This window comes from Sapajus apella, unplaced genomic scaffold (genome assembly GCF_009761245.1).
Source record: "Sapajus apella isolate SASKATOON/1434 unplaced genomic scaffold, GSC_monkey_1.0 scaffold52, whole genome shotgun sequence".
Classification (NCBI taxonomy): Eukaryota; Metazoa; Chordata; class Mammalia; order Primates; family Cebidae; genus Sapajus; species Sapajus apella.
The window spans coordinates 16,084,673-16,108,606 of record NW_022436992.1 but is presented as its reverse complement, the minus strand read 5'-3'; the positions used below and the strand labels follow the sequence as shown (position 1 = coordinate 16,108,606).

The 23,934-nt window shown below is 38.8% G+C and overlaps 1 protein-coding gene across 1 annotated transcript in view; it reads left to right on the top strand.

Moving 5' to 3' along the window:
• The window catches only part of ACOXL (acyl-CoA oxidase like), a 376,563-nt gene that overhangs the window by 162,509 nt on the left and 190,120 nt on the right, over nucleotides 1-23,934 (top strand). Inside the window, 1 exon segment of the mRNA XM_032243751.1 lies at nucleotides 17,439-17,555. Within this exon segment, the coding sequence (XP_032099642.1) occupies nucleotides 17,439-17,555 (117 nt within the window).

The following is a 23,934-nucleotide window of genomic DNA, read 5'->3' as shown; positions in this document are numbered from 1 at the left end:
TTCCCCAACGAAGTGCTGGGATTACAGGCATGAGCCACCATGCCAGGTAAAAAAATTTTTTTTGTTCTTTCTTCTCTTGCCTTTCTTTTGGTATTCCCTTACATATATGCCAATATGCTTAATGGTGTCTTTCATTATTCTGAGGCTCTAGTCACTTTTCTGTATTCTTTTTTCATTCTCTTTTTCAGGTTGCATAATCTCTGTTGATTTATGTTCAAATTCAGTCGTTCTTTTTCTCTACTGGCTCAAATCTATTGATCTTCTGTGAAATTTTATTTCAGTTATTTGTTTTTGAACTCCAAAATTTGCAGTTGTTTCTTTTTTATATATATAATTTTTATCTCTTTATCGGTATTCTTCATTTGATTAAACATTGTTATACCTACTTTAAATCTTTAAAGATAATTTTATTTAGCATGTTTGAACATACTTATAAATTGCTTTGAAGTCCTTGTTTCCTAAATCCAGTAGCTAGGTAACCTCAAAGACAGTGTTTATTGCTTACATCATTTTTCCTATTTATGGGTCACACTTATTTCTTTGTATTTTTGTTAGCTAGACATTTTAAGTAACATATTATAGCAACTCTGGATACTGATTCTTCCTTCTGGGGCTTGTTGTTGTTTACTTGTTTATTCATTTAGTAACTTGGCTGGACTATTTCATGAAATGTATTTCTCCTATAGTGTGCCATCTCTGATGTTGTTTCTGAGAGGGTGCAGCCTTGAGTATCCGACTATCTCCCTGAGTGCCGGGAATGACTATGATGTTAGCTTGGCTTTGTTTGACTGTCTGTTTTCCTCATCTCCCCCATAAGCATTTGGTTGGTCTTCCTCTGTTGATATTACACCAGTTGTTAGCCCCCATTGGTAACTATTTGGTTACTATAGTTTTTTCAGCAATGCCTTCAAGCATGTATTATGCCACAGTCTTCTCCAATTAAAATGGTGTCCATTTGAAAGGACAGGATATTGTCAGTCTTTTGAGGCTGCTCCAACCCCAGAGGACCCTTCTTAGCTGTCTTTTCTCCTATGTGTGTGTGTGTTTTTTTTCTGTTTAACTTCTAGCTGTTCTACTATTTCATTGAAATATAATCTTTTGACTTGTTACTAAAAGAATGACGGAGCTGCCAGCAACTCTCGATTGCTGACAATCAAGATCTCCTTCCGTTGTAACAACACTCATAAGCATGATCCTCCCTATGCTTTGTTCCAGATAAAGTTGATCTTCTTAGGCAAACCCAGAGAGCAATCTGTTCTTATGACCTGTCTCTCTTCTGAGTAGAATCACTGCACCACTGCATCAGAGCTGGAGGTAGGACAATGGCTTGCTGCCCCCGAGGTGACAGTTTTCTAAGCAGGACTCCACAAGGATGGTAGTTCCTGGTCTTATCAGTTTGTTCTTCCTGGTATGAGACTTTCATCCTAGTCAGCTGGGGGAGAATATTCAGAATTTAGTATTCTCAACATCCTATACCTAGAGTAGAGCTTCTGCCCTATGAATGGGGGCTGGGTAGAAACAAGGAGTCCCAGTTCTCTTGGCTGTAACTGCCTGGAATAAAGCACTTCTGTAATATAAAGCTGGGGGTGGTGGAGTGGGAAGTAAGAGATGCTAGTGACCTACTTCTATCAGAGTGATGTCGTAGTGCTAGCTGGGAGCTAAGGTGGGAGGGAACCTTATACTTTTGACCACACCTACCCAGAGAAGACCTTCTGTCACACTGAGCTATTGAGGTGAGGTGGGGAGTGTAATATAAGTGGATTGTGGCTCAAACACTACAGACTCTCATTGTTTTCACTGAAATTTAGGTCTTCCTCCATTTGCTATATGCCTTAGAAAAGTTTCCAGAGACTTTAAATGTTGTTTTAGAAATCAATTTTCACAATTAAATGGAAAGTGCTTTGGTATCAGTACCATCTTATGCAGGTCAGCAAAAGCAGTGGAACTTGGAATGAAAATTGGCTTTTCTTTTTGAGCAAAGTTCAGAAGCAAGCTCCTATCTCAGGTCCAGTCCATGACAAAGGTGGTACCAGGACCGTGGCCTCCTGGCTCTTGGCAGGTTCTCTAGCTTCCACTTCCCTCCTCAGCCTTTTTGAAATGCATTCACTCAGTCTACCATCTTGTGTTGCTTTCTTTGACATTCCATGATTTGGATAATTTCTAGTATCGAGAGATCTTACACAAAAACTCAAATGAACCTGTGGAAGTTTATTCCCAAGCCGTATCTCTGCAAATCAGATAAATTGCTTTTTTCACAGGCATAATACATTGTTAATTTTGGAAGTGCTTTTTGTAAAAAATAAAAATAAAAAACAATAGTCAGGTTATTTTCTCTTTAATTTTCGATTATGTGCAAGGATACATCAATACCAAGATATGAAATGGGCTTATCATAACCCAGATGATGGTACTGCCCTTTGGGATGGAGCCAGAGATTAGGCAGACAATGGATGATGATGAAATCTGGGTGGCAAAGGAAGAATGCCCTGAAATGAAGTCCTGGGAAACCTGTAGCTGTATTAGGTACCATGCAGATTAATCTGTGGCTGCGGGGCAGCAAACCAGTCAGGGGCCTGTTGGCTGGCTCCAGCTGAGAGGATTTCTCATTGCTGTGCTCTGGGCCTTGATGACAGATGTGTTCATCCAACACCTGACATCCAGATGTTGGCCATAAATGACACTGAACAACTGGGTCACCAGAAAGTTTTAAATGGAGGATGAAGTGTTTAGTTTTTGCTTGGAGGGGTGGTTATTATAATAGATCCACCCAAGGATTTTTTTTTCCCTTTGGAAAAATATTCTTGTGCACTGAAGACACAGATTCTATTGCCAACAGAACAGCAAAGTTTGCTTTTACTTATTTTTTGAATTGTAAAATCAAAGATGAAAAAGGGATGCCTGAAAAAAAGCTATATCTAGGGAGGCTCAGGACTTGTATTAATTTCCTGGCAGATTAGAGAATAAAGTGGGAGAGAGGTTAAAGCAAGGACTTGTCTGTCAAGTCGATTGGAAGGAGGAAGATCAAGGGAATTGTCTGGGAAGAGGGAATGGCTATTTTAAGCAGATATAAACAGGAGCCTGTTCACCTTCATAGATCTTTCTTGGGTCAGCCTGGTGGCACTTGCTGCAGTTAACTGTGTTGGTAGATTTATTCCATATCCCTCTGGGGTAGACCTACATCTCTCACCTCTGCTCATCTTTAAAAGTTAAAACCAACCACAGAGTAACATAGGCAAGGTAAAATAACCATCATTTCATACAGTTTAAAAATGCTTCTAATAGGAAAAAATCCCAAAGCAAAAGTATTAGGTTAAATTGTTTATATAAAAATTAAAAATGTGCATATTTCAAAACCAAAGCTAAAATATGTCACAGTAGAGACATATCTAAACAAATATGACTACCAATGGTTTAATTTCCTTAATATATAGTTTCTATAAATAAATAGGAAAAATGCTAATACAGTAGATAAATGGGCAAGCTATAGACAATTTGAAGAAGACATATACATAGCTAATAAATATGTATATAAGATAGAAAAAGTATTAATAATCAAAGAAAGGCAAATTAAAATGAGATAATATTTTACTTTGTTGAATTTCCAAAGTCATTTGAAATGACAACAGTCAGCTTTGGTACGAATGTATTAAGATTGGCAAGGTTATACACTAGGAGAAGGAATAAAAATGATATAATCTTTCTGGAGAGTGAATTGGTGATGTGGGTCAAGGGCTTTAGAAAAAGTTTACATTTTTTGATATAGTAATATTTTTCTACAAATTTACCTAAGGAAATAATAAAAATTGTGCTTTCAAGTATATTTGATGACATGGGGAATTACATACAATGGGATATTAGGTAAATAGAAAAGCGGGATATAGAACTCTTCATGATATAGTCCTAATTGAATATGTTAACATATGTTGGAGATATTCATTATCCCTTGATTGTAACATATACACCTGTCTGTTTTTCTTATGTTGACATTGGGATGTCTGTAATTGTGCACACATTTACCATGTAATATTTTCTTTTTCCTGATAGATTATTATTAAATCAGTAGTACACCTTTGAGAGATTTTCTTTAAAGGGAGACATGTGTTATATATTAACACATATATATATCATATATATTATATAACACACACATATATATAATATATAACATATATATATTTATATATATTAAATATGACACGTGTTATATATTAACATCTATGCATGGCCTCCCTTTCTCTCTGTCTCTGTCTCTGTTGTTTATCTCTATTTACTTATATGGAAGCTAAATAAATTTGGCATTATCAGTCAATTTTCACACTTCTGCCAAGTGAACTTTCTAAAATTCATATCTAAGTATGTCATATTTGAAACCTGCATTAGAACTTACTTCCAGGAAGATGGAGTAGGTATGCTTTTCTCTTTTCCTTCCATGACAACTAAAAAGCCTGGACATCATAAATAGAACAAATCTAAGAAGACTTTGAAAGGCGGAGACAAGAAGACAGCCCAGCTAGGATCTAGGGAATGATGTAATAGAGAGCTCTCTGGTTTTCTTTTGGCTCATTTTTCCTAGACAAGATATCGGTGAAGCTGACCACCCACAATCACCAACAGGAACAGACAAAACAAACAAAAAAAGCTGGCTGGGTGCAGTAGCTCACACCTGTAATCCCAGCACTTTGGGCGGCCGAGGCGGCGGGATCATGAGGTCAAGAGATCAAGACCATCGTGGCCAACATGGTGAAACCCTGCCTCTACTAAAAAATGCAAAAATTAGCTGGGCATGGTGGCGTGTGCCTGTAGTCCCAGCTACTCGGGAGGCTGAGGCAGGAGAATTGCCTGAACCCTGGAGGTAATGGTTGCAGTGAGCCAAGATTGCGCCTCTGTACTCCAGCCTGGTGCCTGGTGACAAAGTGAGACACTGTCTCAAAAAAAAAAAAAAAAAAGCCTTAATTAGCCTGCTTTCTATAACCAGAGGACCAGAAATGGGACACCCACCAAGACACAAAACTTTTAGCCAAATGCTCTACTTCAGTCAAACACCACAGAAAAAACTGGGGTCCCACCCCCATGCATGCCAACAAAAGCTGAGTGGAGAGTATAGACTTCTGCCTTCCCTAGGCTATAATGAGGTTCCCTAACTCCATTATCAGGATGGTGTCAAAGAAAGGCCAACAGGGAGCTGAGACTTGTATCCCTGCCCTGCTAGGAAGTAACAGGCCCTAGCACCTGTGGTTTGAGGAGAAACCATGTGGGGAAGCTGGACACCTACCTCAACCTAGACAAGTCGTGCCACCTCCTGCCATGGTGGTGTTAGAGGAGTCCGACGAGAGTTAGAGCTGTCACTGTTCTTCAGCAGTTATGACACTACACCCACTGCTGTGCCAGTGAAGACTACATGGGGAGCCAGAACTTCTGCCCCTCTCCAGCAGTACTGAGGAGCCCACCCCCATCACCTGGGTAATAGAGAATAAGTGAGGAACCTTGACCTCCAACTCTGCCTGTCAGTAATGACTCCTTTCCCTGGCACAATACTGTCAGAAAAGCCAGATGTTTAAATAAGATCCAGAGTCTCACAAATAATATGAAAATATACATTTTCACATGAAAATCACTTGCCCTATCAAGAATCAGTTATATCTCAAACCGAATGAGAAAACCAATAGGTGCTAGCACCAAAATAACAGCTATTAGAGTAATCTGAAAAATATTTTAAAGCAGCCATCATAAAAGTGTTTCAAAAAAAGAAATTACAAATATGCTGAAACATGAAAAAAATCTCAAGCAATAAAAACCGAAAGTCTAAGCAAAGGAATGGAAGACATAAAAGAGAACCAAGTGAAAATTTCAAATAGAAAAATATAATAACCTAAAGAAAAAACTCATTGGATGGTCTCAACAGAAAAATGAAGAGGACAGAGGAAAGAATCAGTGAATGGGAAGATAGAACACTAGAAATTACCAAACCTAAACAGAAAATAGCCTGGAAAAAAAAAGGAAATGAAGAAAAAGCCTCAGGGACCCGTAGAACTTTAACAAAAGATCTAACATTTGTATCTTTAAAGTCTCAGGAAAAACAAAAAATGAAATAGACAGGAGGGCTGAAAAAATGCTCAAAGAAATAATTTAACAAAAGACATATTTAACAAAAGACATATTATGGATTAAAGAAGCTGAACAAACCCCAAACAGGATAAACCTAGAGCAATTTACACCAACACACGTCATAGTGGAACATCTAAAAACTAAAGACAAAGAAAAAATCTTGAAAACAGTAGAGAGAGAAACAATTGGAATCATAGCATATTTTACATGAAAAACCATGGAGGCCAGAAAAAAAGTGGCATGACATTTTTCAGCCACCGAAAGAAATATCGAGTCAGAATTCTATATCCAGTAAAAATGTCATTCAGGAATGAAAAGGAAATCAGGACACTTTCAGATGAAGGAGAACTAAAAGAATTTGTCACTAGCAGACTTATCCTAAAAGAATTGCTAAGGAAATTTTTCTAAACAGAAAGGAAACAATAAAAGAAAGGACCTTGGAACACCAAAGTTCCATAGTAGGCAAAAAAATATAGATAAATACAATAGACTTTTCATCTTCTCTTGAGTTCTCTAAATTATGTTTGACAGTAAGCATAAGTTAGGACACTGCTTGATGTGGTTCTAAATGTATAGAATAAATATTTAAGACAATCATACACAGGGGAGAGAAAGTGGATTTAAAAGAGTTAAGTTTTCTATACTTGGTTTGAACTAGTAAACTGTTGCCACAAGTAGTCTGCAATGAGTTATGTATATAACACTGTTATAGCTAGAGCAACCAGGGAAAACCCTATACAATGAGATACTCTCACAAACATAGATGCATCAAAATGGAATTTTTAAACATGTTTAAGTAATCTAAAGAAAGGCAAGGAAAATAAAACAGAGAAATGAAAAACAGAGAAAACAATTTTAAAAAGTCAGACTTAAGCCCTAACATAGCAATAATTACATTAAATGTAAATGGTCAATTAATTCAGTTAAAAAATAGACCTTGACAAAATAGATTTAAAAACCTAACTGAACCCTATGCTGTCTATAGGAAACTCACTTCAGATATAACAATATAGGCAGGTTAAATGTCAAAGAGTGAAAAAAGAAATATCATGCAAAGATTTTCCCCCAAAAAGGTGGCTATTTAAATTTCATATAAAGTAGACTTTGGGGAAAAGTAAATTATCAGAGATAAAAAAGGACATTCACTAATGATAAAAAGGGTAACTCCATCAAGAAGATATGACAATCCTAAATGTCTATGTAAAACAGGCTGCAAAATACGTGAAGTGAAAACTAGCAGAACTGAAAGGAGATACAGACCAACCCACAGTTATAATAGGAGTCCTTTCTTAACAATTGATGGAACTAGGCAGAAAGTCAGCATGAATATAGAAAAACTCAACAATACTATCAACTACAGTAATAGGATCGAATTGACATTTATAGAACACTCCATCCAACAAAAGTAGAGGACGCATTCTTTTGAAGTGCTCATCTAACATTACCAAGATACACCATATCCTGTCCTGAAAGAAAAAAAAAAAAAACTGCTACAAATTTTTTAAGATTGAAGTCATTCAGAGTGAGTTCTCTATGATGTATTCAAACTGGAGCTCTGTAACAAAGATAAAAGGAAAACTTACCAACACTTGCTAATCAACACACTTCTAAATAATAGTAAAAAGAGGAACTCTCACCATCCTAGTCAACATGGTGAAACCCCGTCTCTACTAAAAATACAAAAAATCAGCTGGGCATGGTGGCGCCTGCCTGTAATCCCAGCTACTCAGGAGGCTGAGGCAGGAGAATTGCTTGAACCCAGGAGGCGGAGATTGCAGTGAGCTGAGATCGTGCCATTGCACTCCAGCCTGGGTACCAAGGGCGAAACTCCGTCTCAAAAAAAAAAAAAAAAAAAAAAGAGGAACTCTCAAGAAAAATTTTTTAAAATATGAAAAATATGTTGAACAAGATGGAATTGAAAATATATATCAAAATTTGTGGGGCACATCTAAAGCAGTGCTGAAAGGAAAATTTTGTAACACTATGTTACAAAATGTGCTAAATGCATACATTAGAAATGAGGAAAAATCTCAAATCAATATCTAAGCTCTCACTTCAGGAATGGTCTTTTTAGTCCATTTTGTGCTGTTATAACAATACCACAGGCTGGGTGATTTATAAAGAACAGAAATTTATTTCTTATAGTTCTGGAGGCTGGGAAGTCCAAGATCAAGGCTCTGGCATCTCTTAAGGGTCTTCCTGCTTTCCTCCAAAAGGGAGGAAAGCCGAGTCCTCACATGGCAGAAGGCAGAAGAGCAAGAGAGGTCAAAATAGAGTGCACTCCTCTCATCAGGCCCTTTACAAAAGCATTAACCTATTAATGAGAGCAGAGCCCTTATGACCTAAACACCTCTTGTTAGGCCTCACCTCTGAACACTGTTGCATTGGGGATTACATTGCCAACACATGACTTTTGGGGGTACATATTCAAACAATAGCAAGAACCTAGAAAAAGAAGAATGAAATACATTGAAAGGAAGCAGAAAGAATAAAATAATAAAGATAAGAGGAGAAATCAATGAAATGGAAAACAGAAGAGTAGAGAGTATCGGTGCACAAAGAAATGGTCCTTTGAAAAGATTAATAAAATTCACAAACCTCTAGTGAGACTGTCAAAGAAAAAAAGAGACTACACAAATTACTAATATCAGGAATGATACGGGGATATTATTGTAGACACTGAGAATGTGAAAATGATAGTAAGAGAATACTAGGAACAACTCAGTAAGCATAAACCTGAAAACTTAGACTAGGGGATGAATTCCTTAAAAAAAAACAACGAAATATCACAACTCCTTCACCCAGTGTGATATTTGAATAACCTTCTAACTACTAAGGAAATTGAACTCATGATTTTAAAACTCCTAAGAAAATCTCCAGGCCAGATGTTCTCACTGGAAAATCCTAAATGTTTCCAGAAGAATTATTAATAGCAACAGTCCTATGCAACTCTTTTAGAAAATAGAAGTAGAAAGAACACTTTCTAGCTCATTTTTTTAAGTTAGCCATATACTGATCCCAAACCAAATAAAGAAAATATAATAAAAGGAGAATGCAAGACAATATTCCTTATGAATATAGATACAAAAATTTTTAGCAAAATATTAGAAAATTAAATTTAGTGATATAAAAAAATACAGATCACAGCCAAGTGGGAGTTATTCCACAGATGGAATGCGAGTTTAATATTTAAAAAACAGTCAATTTGGCTGGGCACAGTGGCTCGCACCTGTAATCCCAGCACTTTGGGAGGCTGAGGCAGGCAGATCACAAGGTCAAGAGATCGAGACCATCCGGGCCAACATGGTGAAACCCTGTCTTTACCAAAAATACAAAAATTAGCTGGACATTGTGGCGTGCACCTGTAGTTCCAGCTACTCGGAAGGCTGAGGCAAGATAATTGCCTGAACCTAGGAGGTGGAGGTTGCAGTGAGCCAAGATCACGCCACTGCACTCCAGCCTGGCAACAGAGTGAGTCTCTGTCTCAAAAAAAAGTCCATATTGACATGCTAAAGAAGAAAAATCTCATAATCATTTTAATGGATACAGAGAAAAGTGTCTGAAAAAGTCAGTATATATTCATGTTAAAAAACTCATTCAAGGAAGACTAACGAGGAACATCCCTGACTGAATAGGCAGCACCTACCAAAACTGTACAGTCGACATTATACATTATGGTAAAGGACTGAATTACTTCCTTTTAAAATCAGGAATAAGGCAAGGATGTCTCCTCTTGCTTCTATTCAATATAGTGCTGGAAGTTGTAATCAGTGCAATAGGCAAGAAAAGGAAATGAAAAGCATGTAGATTGGAAAAGGAGCAATAAAACTGTTTTTGTATTCAGATGACATGATTATTTATGTAGAAAACCCCAAGATATCTACAAAAAATCCTAGAACTAAGAAGTGAATTCAGCAGTCATACGGTATAAAAATAAACATACAAAAATCAATTATATTTTTATATACCAGCAATGAATATAAGGGTATCAGAATTAAAAATACTGTATCATTTATAATTGCTCAAAAAGTTGAAAACTTAGGTGAAAATGTAGTGAAAACATATGTAAGACTCCTGACAACAACACAGACTGATGAAAGAAATCAAGATCTAAATAAATGGAGAGACATATCATGTTTATGGATTGAAAGATTCTGCTGTTGTTTTAAGAGCCTATGAGCCTTACCTTTGAGACTGTGGGTTGAGAGAAGCGAAGGATTCAGGCCTTAGGCTGCTTGGGCAATTTCCATTGCCAAGAACAATCTAAAGACAACCTGGAGCATGAAGAAATGGATGCACACTCTGAAGCACACTTCATCACCTGACTATTGACTCATGATGCTCAACCTCAGTGACAGGGAAACCTGGAGAATGTTGGGGCTCTGCATTTATCTCCTTGTTCACACATGGTGGTCAGGCTTGCTACCTCCAAAATGATAGCAAGTTCTGGATGGTTGTTGGGGCACACAGGATGCTTAGAGACTCCACATCTGTCGTAGAATGGAGAGGAAAAAGGAGAGAAGGCCTGGATCTAGAGAGTCTTAGCCCTCTTTCTTCCTTACATTTATGGCCGAGGTGCTGGGGCTTCTGCAGGATCTCTACAGTGGCACTAATGATGGAAGGTGTTTCTTCGTACAATTTTTTAAAACATGAAATTAATACAACAGTGAAATAATTAGCTCACCCCAGGCAGCCTCAGCTATAATTTATGGCTCCATGTCTCCCATTATAATTTTGTTTTGCATTCATTAGTATACATTTAAAAAATCTCACGGAATCACAGTTCTGACGACTAACATTAACCACTCTGTCACTCACAGATATTGCTAAGGCTATCATTCTGAAAAGTAAATTAATTTCCCTTGGGTGAGAACCATCTGAAAAGCATTCAGCCCCCTCTCTAGGGTTGGCTGATTGTCTCTGGTAGGAACCTGCGACTTCTGTGGCAACACGATGTGCTGGGAGGCCCTGCCCGTGCCACCTTCCAGGGTGTTTTTTTGTCCACTCTGTTTCTACCTGGAATTTGGGAAGAAGAAAATTGGCTGGTGTTTTGGGGTATGTGCAGGTGCTGTTAGAAAGCTTTCCAACACACACACACACACACACACACACACACACACACACACTCTCTTTTTTTTCTAACACATCAGTAGACTTACCTTGTTTTCTTCCCTCTCAGCAATCTCATTATCTTTAAGGTTGGATAGAAGAAACTTTTAATCCTGAAACTCTTTTTACAATAGGTTTAGTGATGCAGAGTAAGTTACTGCTTTGTTTTGGCTAAAGAAACAAAAAGAGTGCTTTCTGGGGAAATTTTAAAATGTCTTTCCTAGATCAAAGATGAGCAGAATAGCAGGTAATTTTAGGGATTCCAGAGGTAATGGTAATCACTGCATAGATGCCTGCTATGCCCTGAACACCTGCTACATGTCAGGCATCACTTAGTCCTCATGCTCATTATCAGCCTCAGTTAATGGTTGAGGAACCTGAGGCTTAGAGGGTTTCTGTTACTTGCCCAAGATAACACACTGGCTGGTGTTAGAGTCTGAGTGCAAACCAGGTGTGTCTGAATTTCTAACCATTCTATCTTGTGCCGGTGATGCAGGTGGGGATGTGACACTGACTTGGTCCCAGGGTAGTCTCCTATGAGCAGCATGAGTCACCAGAGAGGACAAAAACACACTCAGTACAAAGGCAACCAGGTTCCTTGGTGTTTAAGTAGGTTTGAACCACAGTGCGACAGGTTAGACCCACTTTTGTTTATGTAATTGAACCCTCAAACAAAGAATCTGAAATTGGCCAATCTCAGATCCAGGGTGACCCTACTGGTCCTTCTCAGTCAGAGTTTTAATACTGGCCAGAAATGACCCACTCAATGGAAATATAGAGCCAGGGCTGCAGGTTTACTGTGGGATGCATTGTCTCTTATCTGAGGGGCTTCTGCAGCATCCACTGGGGTCATCCCTCAGCTTGTGGGAGGAAGCAGCCTGACCCTAATCCCCTGTGGATCTGCAGCCTGCTCCATTCAGCATTGGTCTTGTGGTGTTAAGAGACGGGGCAGACGGTCTTTGCAGTCTTCAGTAGCAGAGTGTCAACCCCTGCTGGATACTGGCCACAACTTTAAATCCATAGACCCTGCTGGGGAGGGCCTTTATGATCCCCAGATTTTTGATCTGGCATGAATTTTGAGAAAGGAAAAGAATAATTGGCAAGGGCTTCTTCTCTGAAGAGCTACACTCTCTGGCCAAGGAAATCTGAGCTTTAATGCCTGTGCTTGCAGGTTTTGGGGTACTCTTTCTGCTCTCTATGTATACTATATGATATTGACACCAAAGCCACAAACCCTTATCTCTTTCCATATCAGAAATATTCCCATGTTTAAAAATTGTCATTGTCATTGAACTCATCACAACAATTGAGAATTATCTATTCTATTCTAGAGTGGTTGGATTGATAGACTGTTGAGGGTTGGGAGGAAAAAAGGTGACTAGAAGGTGCCAAAGTTATTTGTTGTGATTTCTTAAGACTCTGAAAGGCACTTTGAGAACTCTTTCTTGAGACCATTTTGTGTATTTAATCACAGTCTACTATCAAAGAAGCACACATACACATACACTCTCTATACCACACACACACACATTCATTCACTTAGGGACACACACACACGTGTTTCTTCCATCTCCTTTATAGATGGATTGAAAGTTGCCCTTTGGGCTGGGTGTGGTGGCTCACACCTGTAATCCCAGCACTTTAGGAGGCCGAGGTGTGCAGATCACTTGAAGCCAGGAGTTTGAGACTAGCCTAGTCAATATGACAAAACCCCATCTCTACTAAAAATATAAAAAATTAGCTGGGCGTGGTGGAATGCACCTGTAATCCCAGCTACTTGGGAGGCTGAAGCAGGAGAATTGCTTGAACCCAATAGGCAGAGGTTGCCATGAGTCGAGATTGCACCACTGCACTCTAGCGTGGGTGACAGAGTGCAACTCTGTCTCAAAAAAAAAAAAAAGAAAAGAAAAGAAAAAGAAAGAAAGCTGCCCATGGGAAGAATGACAACAAAAACACCGCAGATGTAACATGTTAAACTGATGCTTCAATGTTTCGGTGTAGGATTGATCCGGCCCAAAGGGCAAACTGTTATATGTACAACTTAAAAACAAAACAAAAAATACCCAGCAGAGCCACCACGGTGGCTACGCCTGTAATCCCACCACTTTGGGAGGTTGCGGTGGGTGGATCACCTGAAGCCAGGAGTTGGTGAAACCCTCGTCTCTACTAAAAATACAAAAATTAGTCAGACATGGTGGTGCAGACCTGTAGTCCCAACTACTCAAGAGGCCGAGGCAGGAGAATCACTTGAACCTACGAGAAAGAGGTTGCAGTGAGCCAAGATCGCACAACTTCACTCCAGCCTGGAAAGCAGAGTGAGACTCTGTCTCAAAAACAAAGAACAAAAAAACCAAAACAAAACAAAACACCAGCCGGAGCTGTGTGCAGCCTGGTCCCTTCCGCCATCCCAATGTGGAGGGTGGGATCACCTGGGATTGGAGGTGGTGAGGCTTGGGGCTGAGGGTCAGAGTGTCTGACTCCCATACATTTTTATTGATAAGAAGAAGCCAGATGTTTACATCGTGGCTGGCTGGCTGAGCCAAATATTCTGAGTTTAATTGGTGGCGTTACAAATATCCTGCTTTGTAAAATATTTTCACTCTGAGTTTGTATATCCAGGAGTGCCCCAGAGAAGGGAAAGAAACAGGACAGATGGGCTGTGGACTCTATGAGAGGTTGGAAGGTTTCTGTGGAGGCCACTGTGAATGGGGTGCAGTGGTCCAGCTGCCAGGCACTGACAAGCTCTCTTGAATTCTGCCTTTGGTCTGGTTATTAATGAAGGAAGGTGGACACAAAGGAAGGTGGCCTGAGCCCAGGAAGGAACTGAGCTTTTGTCTACAAAGGTCAGCACCTTGACAGTGGAGGAAGGTTTCTTTCCCTCTTCTTCTGGTTGCAGGGATGCCTGCAAACCAGCTTGCACCCCAAGAATTCTCAGAGTCCAGGGCAAGGCTTAGCCCTAAAGCTCCTCTCCTTCTAAGTTGACTAGATGCAATGGTACTGCAGAGCAGGAAACATGGGAAGTAATTATCTTTTTAGTAGGTCACTGGCCTCCGTTGGGAGAAGAGACCAGAGGGAGAGGGGAGAAGGTGAGCAGCGCAGCTCCCCCAGAGGCTGCGCCTGCAGTAGCTGCCTTGGTGATTAATAGCCATGTCATATCCCACGAATGTTGCCTTAAGCAGCCGTGTTCAAAATTGAGTGGGAATGAAATAAAACAACTCAAAATAAATGTTTCCTCTATTCCTTAGGAGTTTCTGGAATCTAGAAATAGCTTTTCACATCTATAATTTTAAATGGCATCATTCACAGCACTCTCTGAGCCCGGCTTGATTCTCACATGTATATCATTGTACACACACGCACCACATTTTTATTTTAAAGATCACAAAAAAATTGAGCTAAGTGACTTGGTTTTTTTGGGGGAGGAAGTACTGAAATAAAAATTATATTTACAGAGAAAAATATAGCCTTTGTATGTGTTTTTAAAGAAAAATAGTAACCCAGTGGAGGAAAAGGATGGGAAGAATATTGTGTCCATATAGATCATAAACTAGAACAATAAAAACGTCTGGCAGGCAGTAACTGCTGGCCAGCTGCAGGCATTACAGTCCTGTGAGCTGCGTTCAGGGCACTGTGCCAGGATGCTGGCAACCAGAGTCCAGGCCTGGACTGTCATGGCCCTTGGTAAGGCCGATGGGGCCTCAGAGCATAAATAAGAGGGAGACCGCAGCATGCCAGGGCAGGGTCTCTCAGGGGGCAGGCCTTCTGGGAACCCCAAGTCTTGAGGCCTTTGGTCTCTGTTGCCTCTGCTGCTGCAGGCTGCCCACATGGGGGCTGATGGTGGCAGTCACAGGGCTGACCTCTTGCTGCATCTTTGGGTGGGAGGAACCTCAGTAGCCCTCAGTGTCATTCCTCCTTGGAGAAGCCAGAGAGCACATCTGATGAGTGAGAAGCCAGAAGAGACTCCCTGCTCAGTGCTTCGGGATTGTCAGGGTCTTGGGCCAGAGGTAGGGAAAGAAAGAGTTGAGTGGTACCCACCTTCTGCCCACCCACCTGTTTACCTCTGGCCCCTGGCAGAAAAGCCTGTGGTGGAGTGGGCTATTGGGCATAGGGGAGGCTCCTTCCTTTCATTCCTCTCATCCCTGTCCTAACTGCCCCGGCTCCCAGCCAGCACTCCAGTGTCTGAGAATTGAGTTTTGTTCAGAGCATCTAATGACAAGCAAACGTTCCAAGGAGAAGCGGGAGAGGGTGAGTGGAGGGGTTGGTGTGGAGCTGCTGGGACCTGGCAGGACATTCATCTGCCCTCCTGCCTCTGTCTTTCCTGGGCGCATATGTCAGGGCAGGCTGGGGCACCAGAAGACTGAGCGGGCCTTCCCTCAGCAGGCTGAGTCCAATGAAAGGTGCTGTTTTAAAATGTAGGTTGTATTATTACTCAGTATGGTGAAGCTGGCAGATCAGGAGAGGATCTGCCCATAGAGGATTACACCCATACCATAGACTGGGTGGCTTAAATAATAGAAGTTTATTTCTCATAGTTCTGGAGACTGCAAGCCCAAAATCAAGGCACTGACAGGTCTGGTGAGGGTGTTCTTCCTGGCTGGCAGACGGCTGCTGGCCGCCATCTTGCTGTGTCTTCATACGGTCTTTCTCAGTGCATGGGTGTGGGGAAGGAGGGAACTTTCTCTTCTCTTTTTATATGGCCACTAATCCTGTCAGATTAGGACCTATATGACCTAATTCAAGCTTAATTGCCTCCTAAGAGCCCTGTCTCCAAATAGTCACATTGGTGGTTAGAGCTTCAGTGTGTGAATTCTGGGGGGACACAATTCAGCCCTTATCAATGACCCAACATCATGATGACACCATTACCAGCTTTGTGATTTTTTTAGTTGGTTTCACCATGATCCAGCAAAAACTGAGATATTTCCCTGTAGACTGATAGCCCTTTCATCTGGAGCCATGAGGCTGCTGTGGTCGGGTATGAACTAGGCTGGAGGGGCAGGCATGGAAGAAGGGCAGAGTGGGGTGGTGCCTTTGAAACAGTCATCCATGGGGTGGTTAGGCTGTGCCAAGGGGAAGTCTGTGCTCTTAGAAAACCAGGCTGTGCTCATAGTGCGGCCTTCCTTGTGTGTGCTTGTCATTTGTCCTCACCACCCCCATGATGGCTCTAGGATATGAATTCCAGATGGCTTAAACACTAAAAAGATTATGGTACCCTTGTTTTAATTACAAATAAACACAATATTTAAGTATAAAAGTATGTTTAACAAAGTCTTTATCATATATAAGATTTTTTAAACAATTGTTCCTTCTCTTCTCTTTGAGTGGTTGATGGATGTCCTCAGCCCACTGGCATGTGAACCAAAGGTTTGCCCACTGTGTTTGATAACATAGCAGTGTGTATGCATGTGTGTGTGAGTGAAATGCTGTTCTTTCAGAAGCCAACATTCAACTAAGAGCTGTTCAAAGACAGGATGCTGTCAAATGTAAGATGTAGAGCATCAGGCTGCATGGGGCAGAGGGTGACCTCTACGTAAAGCCTGGGCTCTTTGCAGTCTACAACTATGAGATTCTGGGAGATTTGTCCCTGGGCATTGCCTGTGGGGACAATCCCACACCACTATATAAATTGCTCCAAGTAAAGCCTTGGTTCACCTGACAGAGCAGCCTCAGAGTGCAATGCAGATGCTGTCTGCAGGGCACAGGGATTTAAGGTGGGATGTGGGGAACACCTTTTCCACGTAGGATCGCAAGGGGGTTTAGGTGGGCTAAAAGTAATGACCTGCCTGTGAATCTGACAGGGTCACTAGGGTTAATGTCACCCTCCTTGTTGAGAATGTCCTTTTGAAATATGTTCTAGGGTATCTTTCCTGTCTTATTAATTATGTCACAAACTTAGTAAAGCTGAATAATTAATGATCATGGGGCAGTTGGAACTATAAAATGTCATGTAAATGTTAAGGAGTAAAAATTACTCTGGTGTTAGATAGATGTGCTGCTTTAAAAATGTTCCACGCTGGGAAGGTTAACTTCTAGGAGAGCTGAAAAGCTTCCTGTTGGGCTTTCTTCAGAAACTTAGGATATCTTGTCCTAACCACATTTTAGGAAATTCAGATTTCTGCATTTTGGAGGCTTTGGAAGGTGAATGACTAGCCAGCACTTTTAGCTCTGGAAATAAAGTTGCCTCCTGGATTTGGGTAACAGTGGTGTCTGTTGATTCCCTCTAGCCGGAGGCAATTTGGACCCAAAGCCAAGGAAGAGGTGAAGATCATTGAGCACCAAACGCAGACCCTGCGGCTGATGCCCCACCTGGCCACAGCCTTGGCCCTGACCTTCACCAGTAGGTGAGATGGCTCTCAGGGTTTACTCTCTCAAGGTAAGTGTGACGCCCTGTCATGAGTAAGAATTCAGAGGAGAAGCAGGCATAGGATGTCATTTTCTAACTGTGATCAGGAAAGAGTCTCTTGTTAAAATCAGATGCCCAGGTTAAAAGCATCCTTGGATACTTAAACCTCTGTAGATGCTTTTAATCTGGACATCCAATTTTAAAGGATGCCAAGGTCCAAATCTTGATTTTCTCTGTATTCAGATGAACGGCGGCCATAGAGAATTTGAGAAGTCAGGAGCCAACATTTCTCCAGAATTTTAAAAGTAGCACACTTGAACAGTTAAAAGTTCTTTACCTTCTGATAAAGGTTCTAATTTACAGTAAAGTTTTCAAAAATAGGTCCAGGTGTGTGTGTATATTTGGCGGGTGGAGGTGGGGAGTGAGGGCTTTGAATAAAATGTGTACTTTCACCTGGAAATTCACATTCTACCATAGGCTTTCATTTCTGCCTCTCAGCTATTCCTCCCCAAGTGCTACGCTGTTGTCCAGCAGTTGTGTGCCATGTTATCATCCCTACATTATAAAGAAAAGAAACTTAGGATTTATCTCAGATCACAGAGCCTGGAAGTAGTGGACTGGGAGTGGAACTCCAAACTTTGGGCTCTATTATGTGTTCTTTCTTCCCTCCATAAGCAATTTTTCTTCTCAGTGTTAACTCCATTCATTTCTGAATGATTTAGAATTAGCTTGTGTTTGAAATTTAACATGCCGATGGGGAAGCTAGTGCCAGCATTTATAAAAGGATGGTAATTAGAGAGCTCTTGCACATCTAGTGTGCTGCTGACAGGGTTGCCCAGCCCCTGCTGGCATGGCTGGGAGGGGTTGGGTGGGTGCACCTGTGTTCTTATTGCGAGGCTGACAAGTGGAATGCTAGTGTTCCAAGGTGCAAGGACACGGAACCCTGCAGGCTGAGCTGCAGGTAACAGCAGTAAGATCTATCCATGCCACCTAAAAGAATATTTAAAGCACTTGCATCCAACATCTCTTACCTAAAATATTTCTGAATTTTTTTTTAAGGTTCATTTTGCCTACAGTGAAATACATAGATTTTAGTTTTTAGTTGGAGTGAGTTTTGACGCACATATGCTCTTCTTGTGTAACGAACACTAACACCAAATATACAACATTTCCATCATCCCCAAAAGTTTCCTCGGACCGCTTGGCAGTTGACCCCCACCTCTCCACCACAGAAGAGACAGCTTTCTGATTTCTATTCCCATAGCTTAGTTTTGCCTGTTTTTGAACTTGATGTAAATGGAGTCATACCACATGTGTTCTTTTATGTCCAGTTTATTTCATTCAGCAGAAGGTCTTGATGTACCTCAATGTCATAGACGGTTTGTTAATTTTTATTGCTGAATAGTGACATGAAATGACTAAACTATAGTTAGTTTATCTGTTGTGCTGATGGACATTTGAATTGTTTCCAGGCTTGTAGTTACTATGAAAAGGACTTACTAGAGAGGACTTGCTGGACAATTGGGTAAATGGATTTTTAACTTTGTAAGAAATTGCCAGTTTTTCAAAGTGATACCACGGTTTTACATGTCCTTAAGCAGTATGTGATTGTTTCAGTTGTTCTTCCTCCTGACCAACATTTGTTTCAGTTCTTTATTAACCATATTCACACTAGCAGGTATGAAATATTATCACATTGTGGTTTAAATTTACACTTATCTGGTAGCTAATGACATTGAGTACTTTTTCATGTGCACATTGGCCATTGTATATATTCTCTGTGAAGATCTGTTTAAATCCCTTGCATATTTTTCTAAATTGAGTTGCTTGTCTTTTTATCATTGACTTACAAGAGTTGATTTAAAATAAAAACGAGTTCTTTTTTAGATATACTTATTTTAAATATTTTGGGTCAGTGTGGATTTTGCCTTTTTATTTTCTTAATAGTGTTATTTGGGGGAACAGAAAATTTTAATACTGCTTAAGTCTAATTTACCTTTTTCTTGTTTTATGATTATTCCTTCCTGTGTCTTTTCTAAGACATTGTTATAACTATAGCTTTATAGTAGGTCTTGGAATCAGGCAGTAGGTCTGACCTTACAAAAATAAAAAGGAATCTAAGAGAATACTGTGAACAACAGTATGCAAAATATATATATATATATATATATATATATATATATATATATATATGTAATCTACATTAAATCGATGAAGTCCTAGAAGGAAACAAACTACCAAAATTGAATAAAGAATAAATAGAAAATCTTAATAAACCAATAGTAGGATATTAGATTAATAATTTTAAAACTACTCACAGTGAAAAGCCCAGGCCTAAACAGCTTTAATAGCAAATTCTACCAAACATTTAAAGAAGAGTTAATATTGGTCCTCCACAAACTCTTCCAAAACACAGAAGAGGAAGGAACACTTCCCAACTTATCCCATGCAGCCAGTATTACTCAATACCAAAATGAGGCAGAAAATGGTTAGAAGAAAACCATTGAGCAACATCACTTATGAATACAGATGTAAAAATCTTTAACGAAATACTAGTAAACTTAATCCAGTTTGGTTAAACATAGCAAAAAACAATGTAATACACTGTGTTAATAGAATATATTTAAAAACATGATCATCCCCATAGGTGCAGAAAAAAGCATTAGACAAAATCAAGTACCTTTTCATGGTAAAAACACTTGACAAACTAGGACTATAAGAAAACTTTCTTTACCTGATGAAAGTCATCTATGAAAAACCCAAAGTTAACATCATATGTAATGTTGAAAGATTGAATGCTTTCTACCTAAAATTAGGAACAAAACAAGGATGTCTACTTTTTCCATGTCTATTCAACATCATGTTGAGGTTCTAACCAAGACAATTAGGCAAGGAAAATAATAAAAGTCATGTAAATTGGAGAGGAAGAAGTAAGCTATCCCTTTTTGCAGATGATGTGCCTTCATATATAGAAAATCTTACAGAATCTACCAAAAGTGTATTAGAAATAACATTTTCAGCAAGATTGCAGGATGGATCAATAAATAAAAATCAATCGTATTTCTATAGGCTAGCAATGAACAATCCAGAAATGAAATTGAGAAAATAACTCAATTTATAATAGCATCAAAAAGGATAAAATACTTAAGGGTAAGTTTAACAAAGAAGTTAAAGAAGATGTGAGTATATGGTATATATATGTTCATAGATCGGAAGATGTAATGTTGTTAAGGTGACAATACTCCCCAAATTAATCTACAGATACAATGCAATCTCTATCAAAATCCCAGAAGCCTGACTTTTTAGAAATTGACAAGCTGATCCTAAAATTTGTGGAAATAAAAAGGATCCGGTATAGGCACAACAATCTTGAGAAAGAGTAACAAAGTTGGAAGACTCAGGTTTCTCAATTCAGTAACTTAATGCAAAACTGCAGTAATCAAGACAGTGTGGTACTGTAATTGAATAGATATGTAGGTCAATGAAATTGAATCAAGAATACAGAAATAAATCCCTAAATTTGTGGCCAATTTATTTTTTACAAAGATGTTAAGACAATTAAATGAAAGAATGGTCTTTTCAATAAATGGTGCTAGTGCAGCTGGATATTGATATGCAAAAACTGAACTTGGACTCCTATGCAGCAGTTAAAATGGAGCACAGGCCTAAATTTAAGACATAAGACAATAAACCCCTTAGAGGAAAACAGGAGCAAATCTTTGCAACTGTAGGTTAGGCAGTGGTTTCTTAGATAGACTACCAAAAGCACAATTACAAAAGAAAAAAAGTATATACCTTGGACTTCATTAAGAAGTAAAATATTTTTTGTGCTTCAAAAGTTACCATCAAGAAAGTGAAAGATAATCCGTAGGATAGGTGAAAATATTTTTGAATTATATATCTGGTATATACATCTGGACTTGCATCTACAATGTATGTGAATTCTTGCAATTCAGCAATAAAATGGCAAATAATTCAATTGAAAAATGGACAAAGATCTAAAGATATTTCTCCAGAGAAGATGTACAAATAACCAATAAGCACATGCAAAAGTATTAAAAATCATTATTTGTCAAGGAAGTAAAAAGCAAAACAACAATCAGATAAAACTTCACATCCACTAGGATGGCTATAATGAAAAAGATAATAACAAGTGTTGACACCTATGTAGTGAAATAGAAACCTCATACATTGCTAGTGGGTATGTAAAATGGTATAGTCGCTTTGGAAAACAGTTTGGCAGTTCTCCAAAATATTAAACATGACATTACCATATAACACAGCAATTCTACTCCTAGGTATATACCCTGGAGAAATGAAAACATATATGCACACAAAAATGTGCACATGAATGTTCATAGTGACATTTTTTTATAATAATGAAAATGTAGAAACAATCCAGATGTCTATGGATTAACAGATGGGTAAACAAAATCTGGCAATTCACAGAGTGGAATATTATTTGGCAATAAAAAAGAATGAAGTACTGATACATGCTATAACATGGATAAACCTTGAAAACATTATGCTAAGTGAAAGGAGCTAGTTACAAAAATCATGCAGTATAATTCTATTGATATCAAATTTCCAGAATAGTCAGATTGATAGAGATGAAAAGTAAATCAGTGGTTGCTAGGGACTGAAGGGTAAAGGAGGTGTAATAGGCCAGTCTTGAATTGCTATAAGGAAACACCTGAGGCTGGGTAATTAATGAAGAAAACAGGTTTAATTGGCTCATGATTCTCAGGCTATGCAAGCATGGCACAGGCATCTGCTCTGCACCTGGGTAGGCCTCAGGGAGCTTTTATTCATGGCAGAAGGTGAAGTAGGAGCAGGCATGTCACATGGTGAAAGCGGGGGCAAGAGAGAGTAGGGGAGGTGCCACACACTTGAAACAACTAGATCTTGTGAGAACTCACTACAGTGAGGACAGCATATAGCCAGGAGGAATCCACCCCCATGAACCAAATACCTCCCGCCATGTCCCACCTCCAACATTGGGGATTACAATATGAGATGTGGAGGGGACATCCAAACTGTATCAGAAGAAAATGAGGAGTAATTGCTAATAGGTATAGGCTTTATCTTTTGGGTGATGAAAATATTCTAAAATTATACGGTGATGGTTGCACAACTCCCTAAATATATTAGAAACCACTGAATTGTACACTTTAAAAGTACAAATGCTGTGATACGTGAAATATATCTAATAAAACTGTTGAGAAAGAGAAAGGAGAAAAAAAGAAATCAGATGGTACGAGTCCTCTAAGTATTTTTTTTTCCTCACAAAATTGTCTTGCTATTCTAGATTCTTTGCAAGTCTGTTTAGATTTATTTGTGATTGCATGGAATCTATATAGCAATTTGGGCAGCATTGTGTCTTTTAGATTAATGAAGCTGGTATATCTGTTCTAAGTAATGTGTTTACAGTGTTCTAAGTAATGTGTATACATTTTCCACTAAATGTAGTTAAAAGGCATTGATTTTTAATTTAATTCCCAATTGTTTGTTGATATTTAATGGAAATATAACTCATTATTGTATATTAACCCTTATTGTCACTAAATTTACTTGTTAGTAATTTCTTTGTAGACCATTTAGAATTTTTTACGTATACAATGTATCACATATGAGTAAAGAGAGTTTTCTCATTTTTTCCACTATTTATGATTTTTTGATGTTGATTTTGTTTTGGTTTTGCCTTATTAGACAGGACAAAACCTTCACCACAATAGCAAGTAGCAGTGGTGAGAGAGGACATCCTATATTGTTCTTGACTTCAGGTGAAAATGCGTGCAATATTTCACCATTAACATGAATGTTCACTGCAGATTGTTATTGTCTTTCTTGTTTAATTTTTAACTTTTGTGGATATATACAAGGTGTTATATACTAGGTGTTATATTTAAGGGCTAGGTGAGATGTTTGCCATTTGAAATAAGCACATCATAGAGAATGGAGTATCCATCCCCTCAGGCATTTATTCTTTGTGTTATAAACAATCCAATGACATTCTTTTAGTTATTTTAAAATGTTCAATTAAGTTATTACTGACTATAGTCCTCCTGTTTTACTATTAAAAAGTAGGTCTTTCTTATTCATTCTTTATAACTATATATTTTTTTGTTATTGTTGTTGATGACCTTTATTAGACTAAGGAAATTCCCTTTAATTCCTAATTGGCTGAGTGTTTGTTCATGTATGTTCAATTTTGACACAATTTTTCTTTCTCTATTTAGATGGTCCTATGATTTTTCTCCTTCATTCTATTAAATGAGTTACATTACTTTTCAAATTTTGAGCCAATTTGCATTCTTTAAAATCTTTGGTCATGTGCCATATATATATATTGAGTGTGTATATATATGTGTGTATAT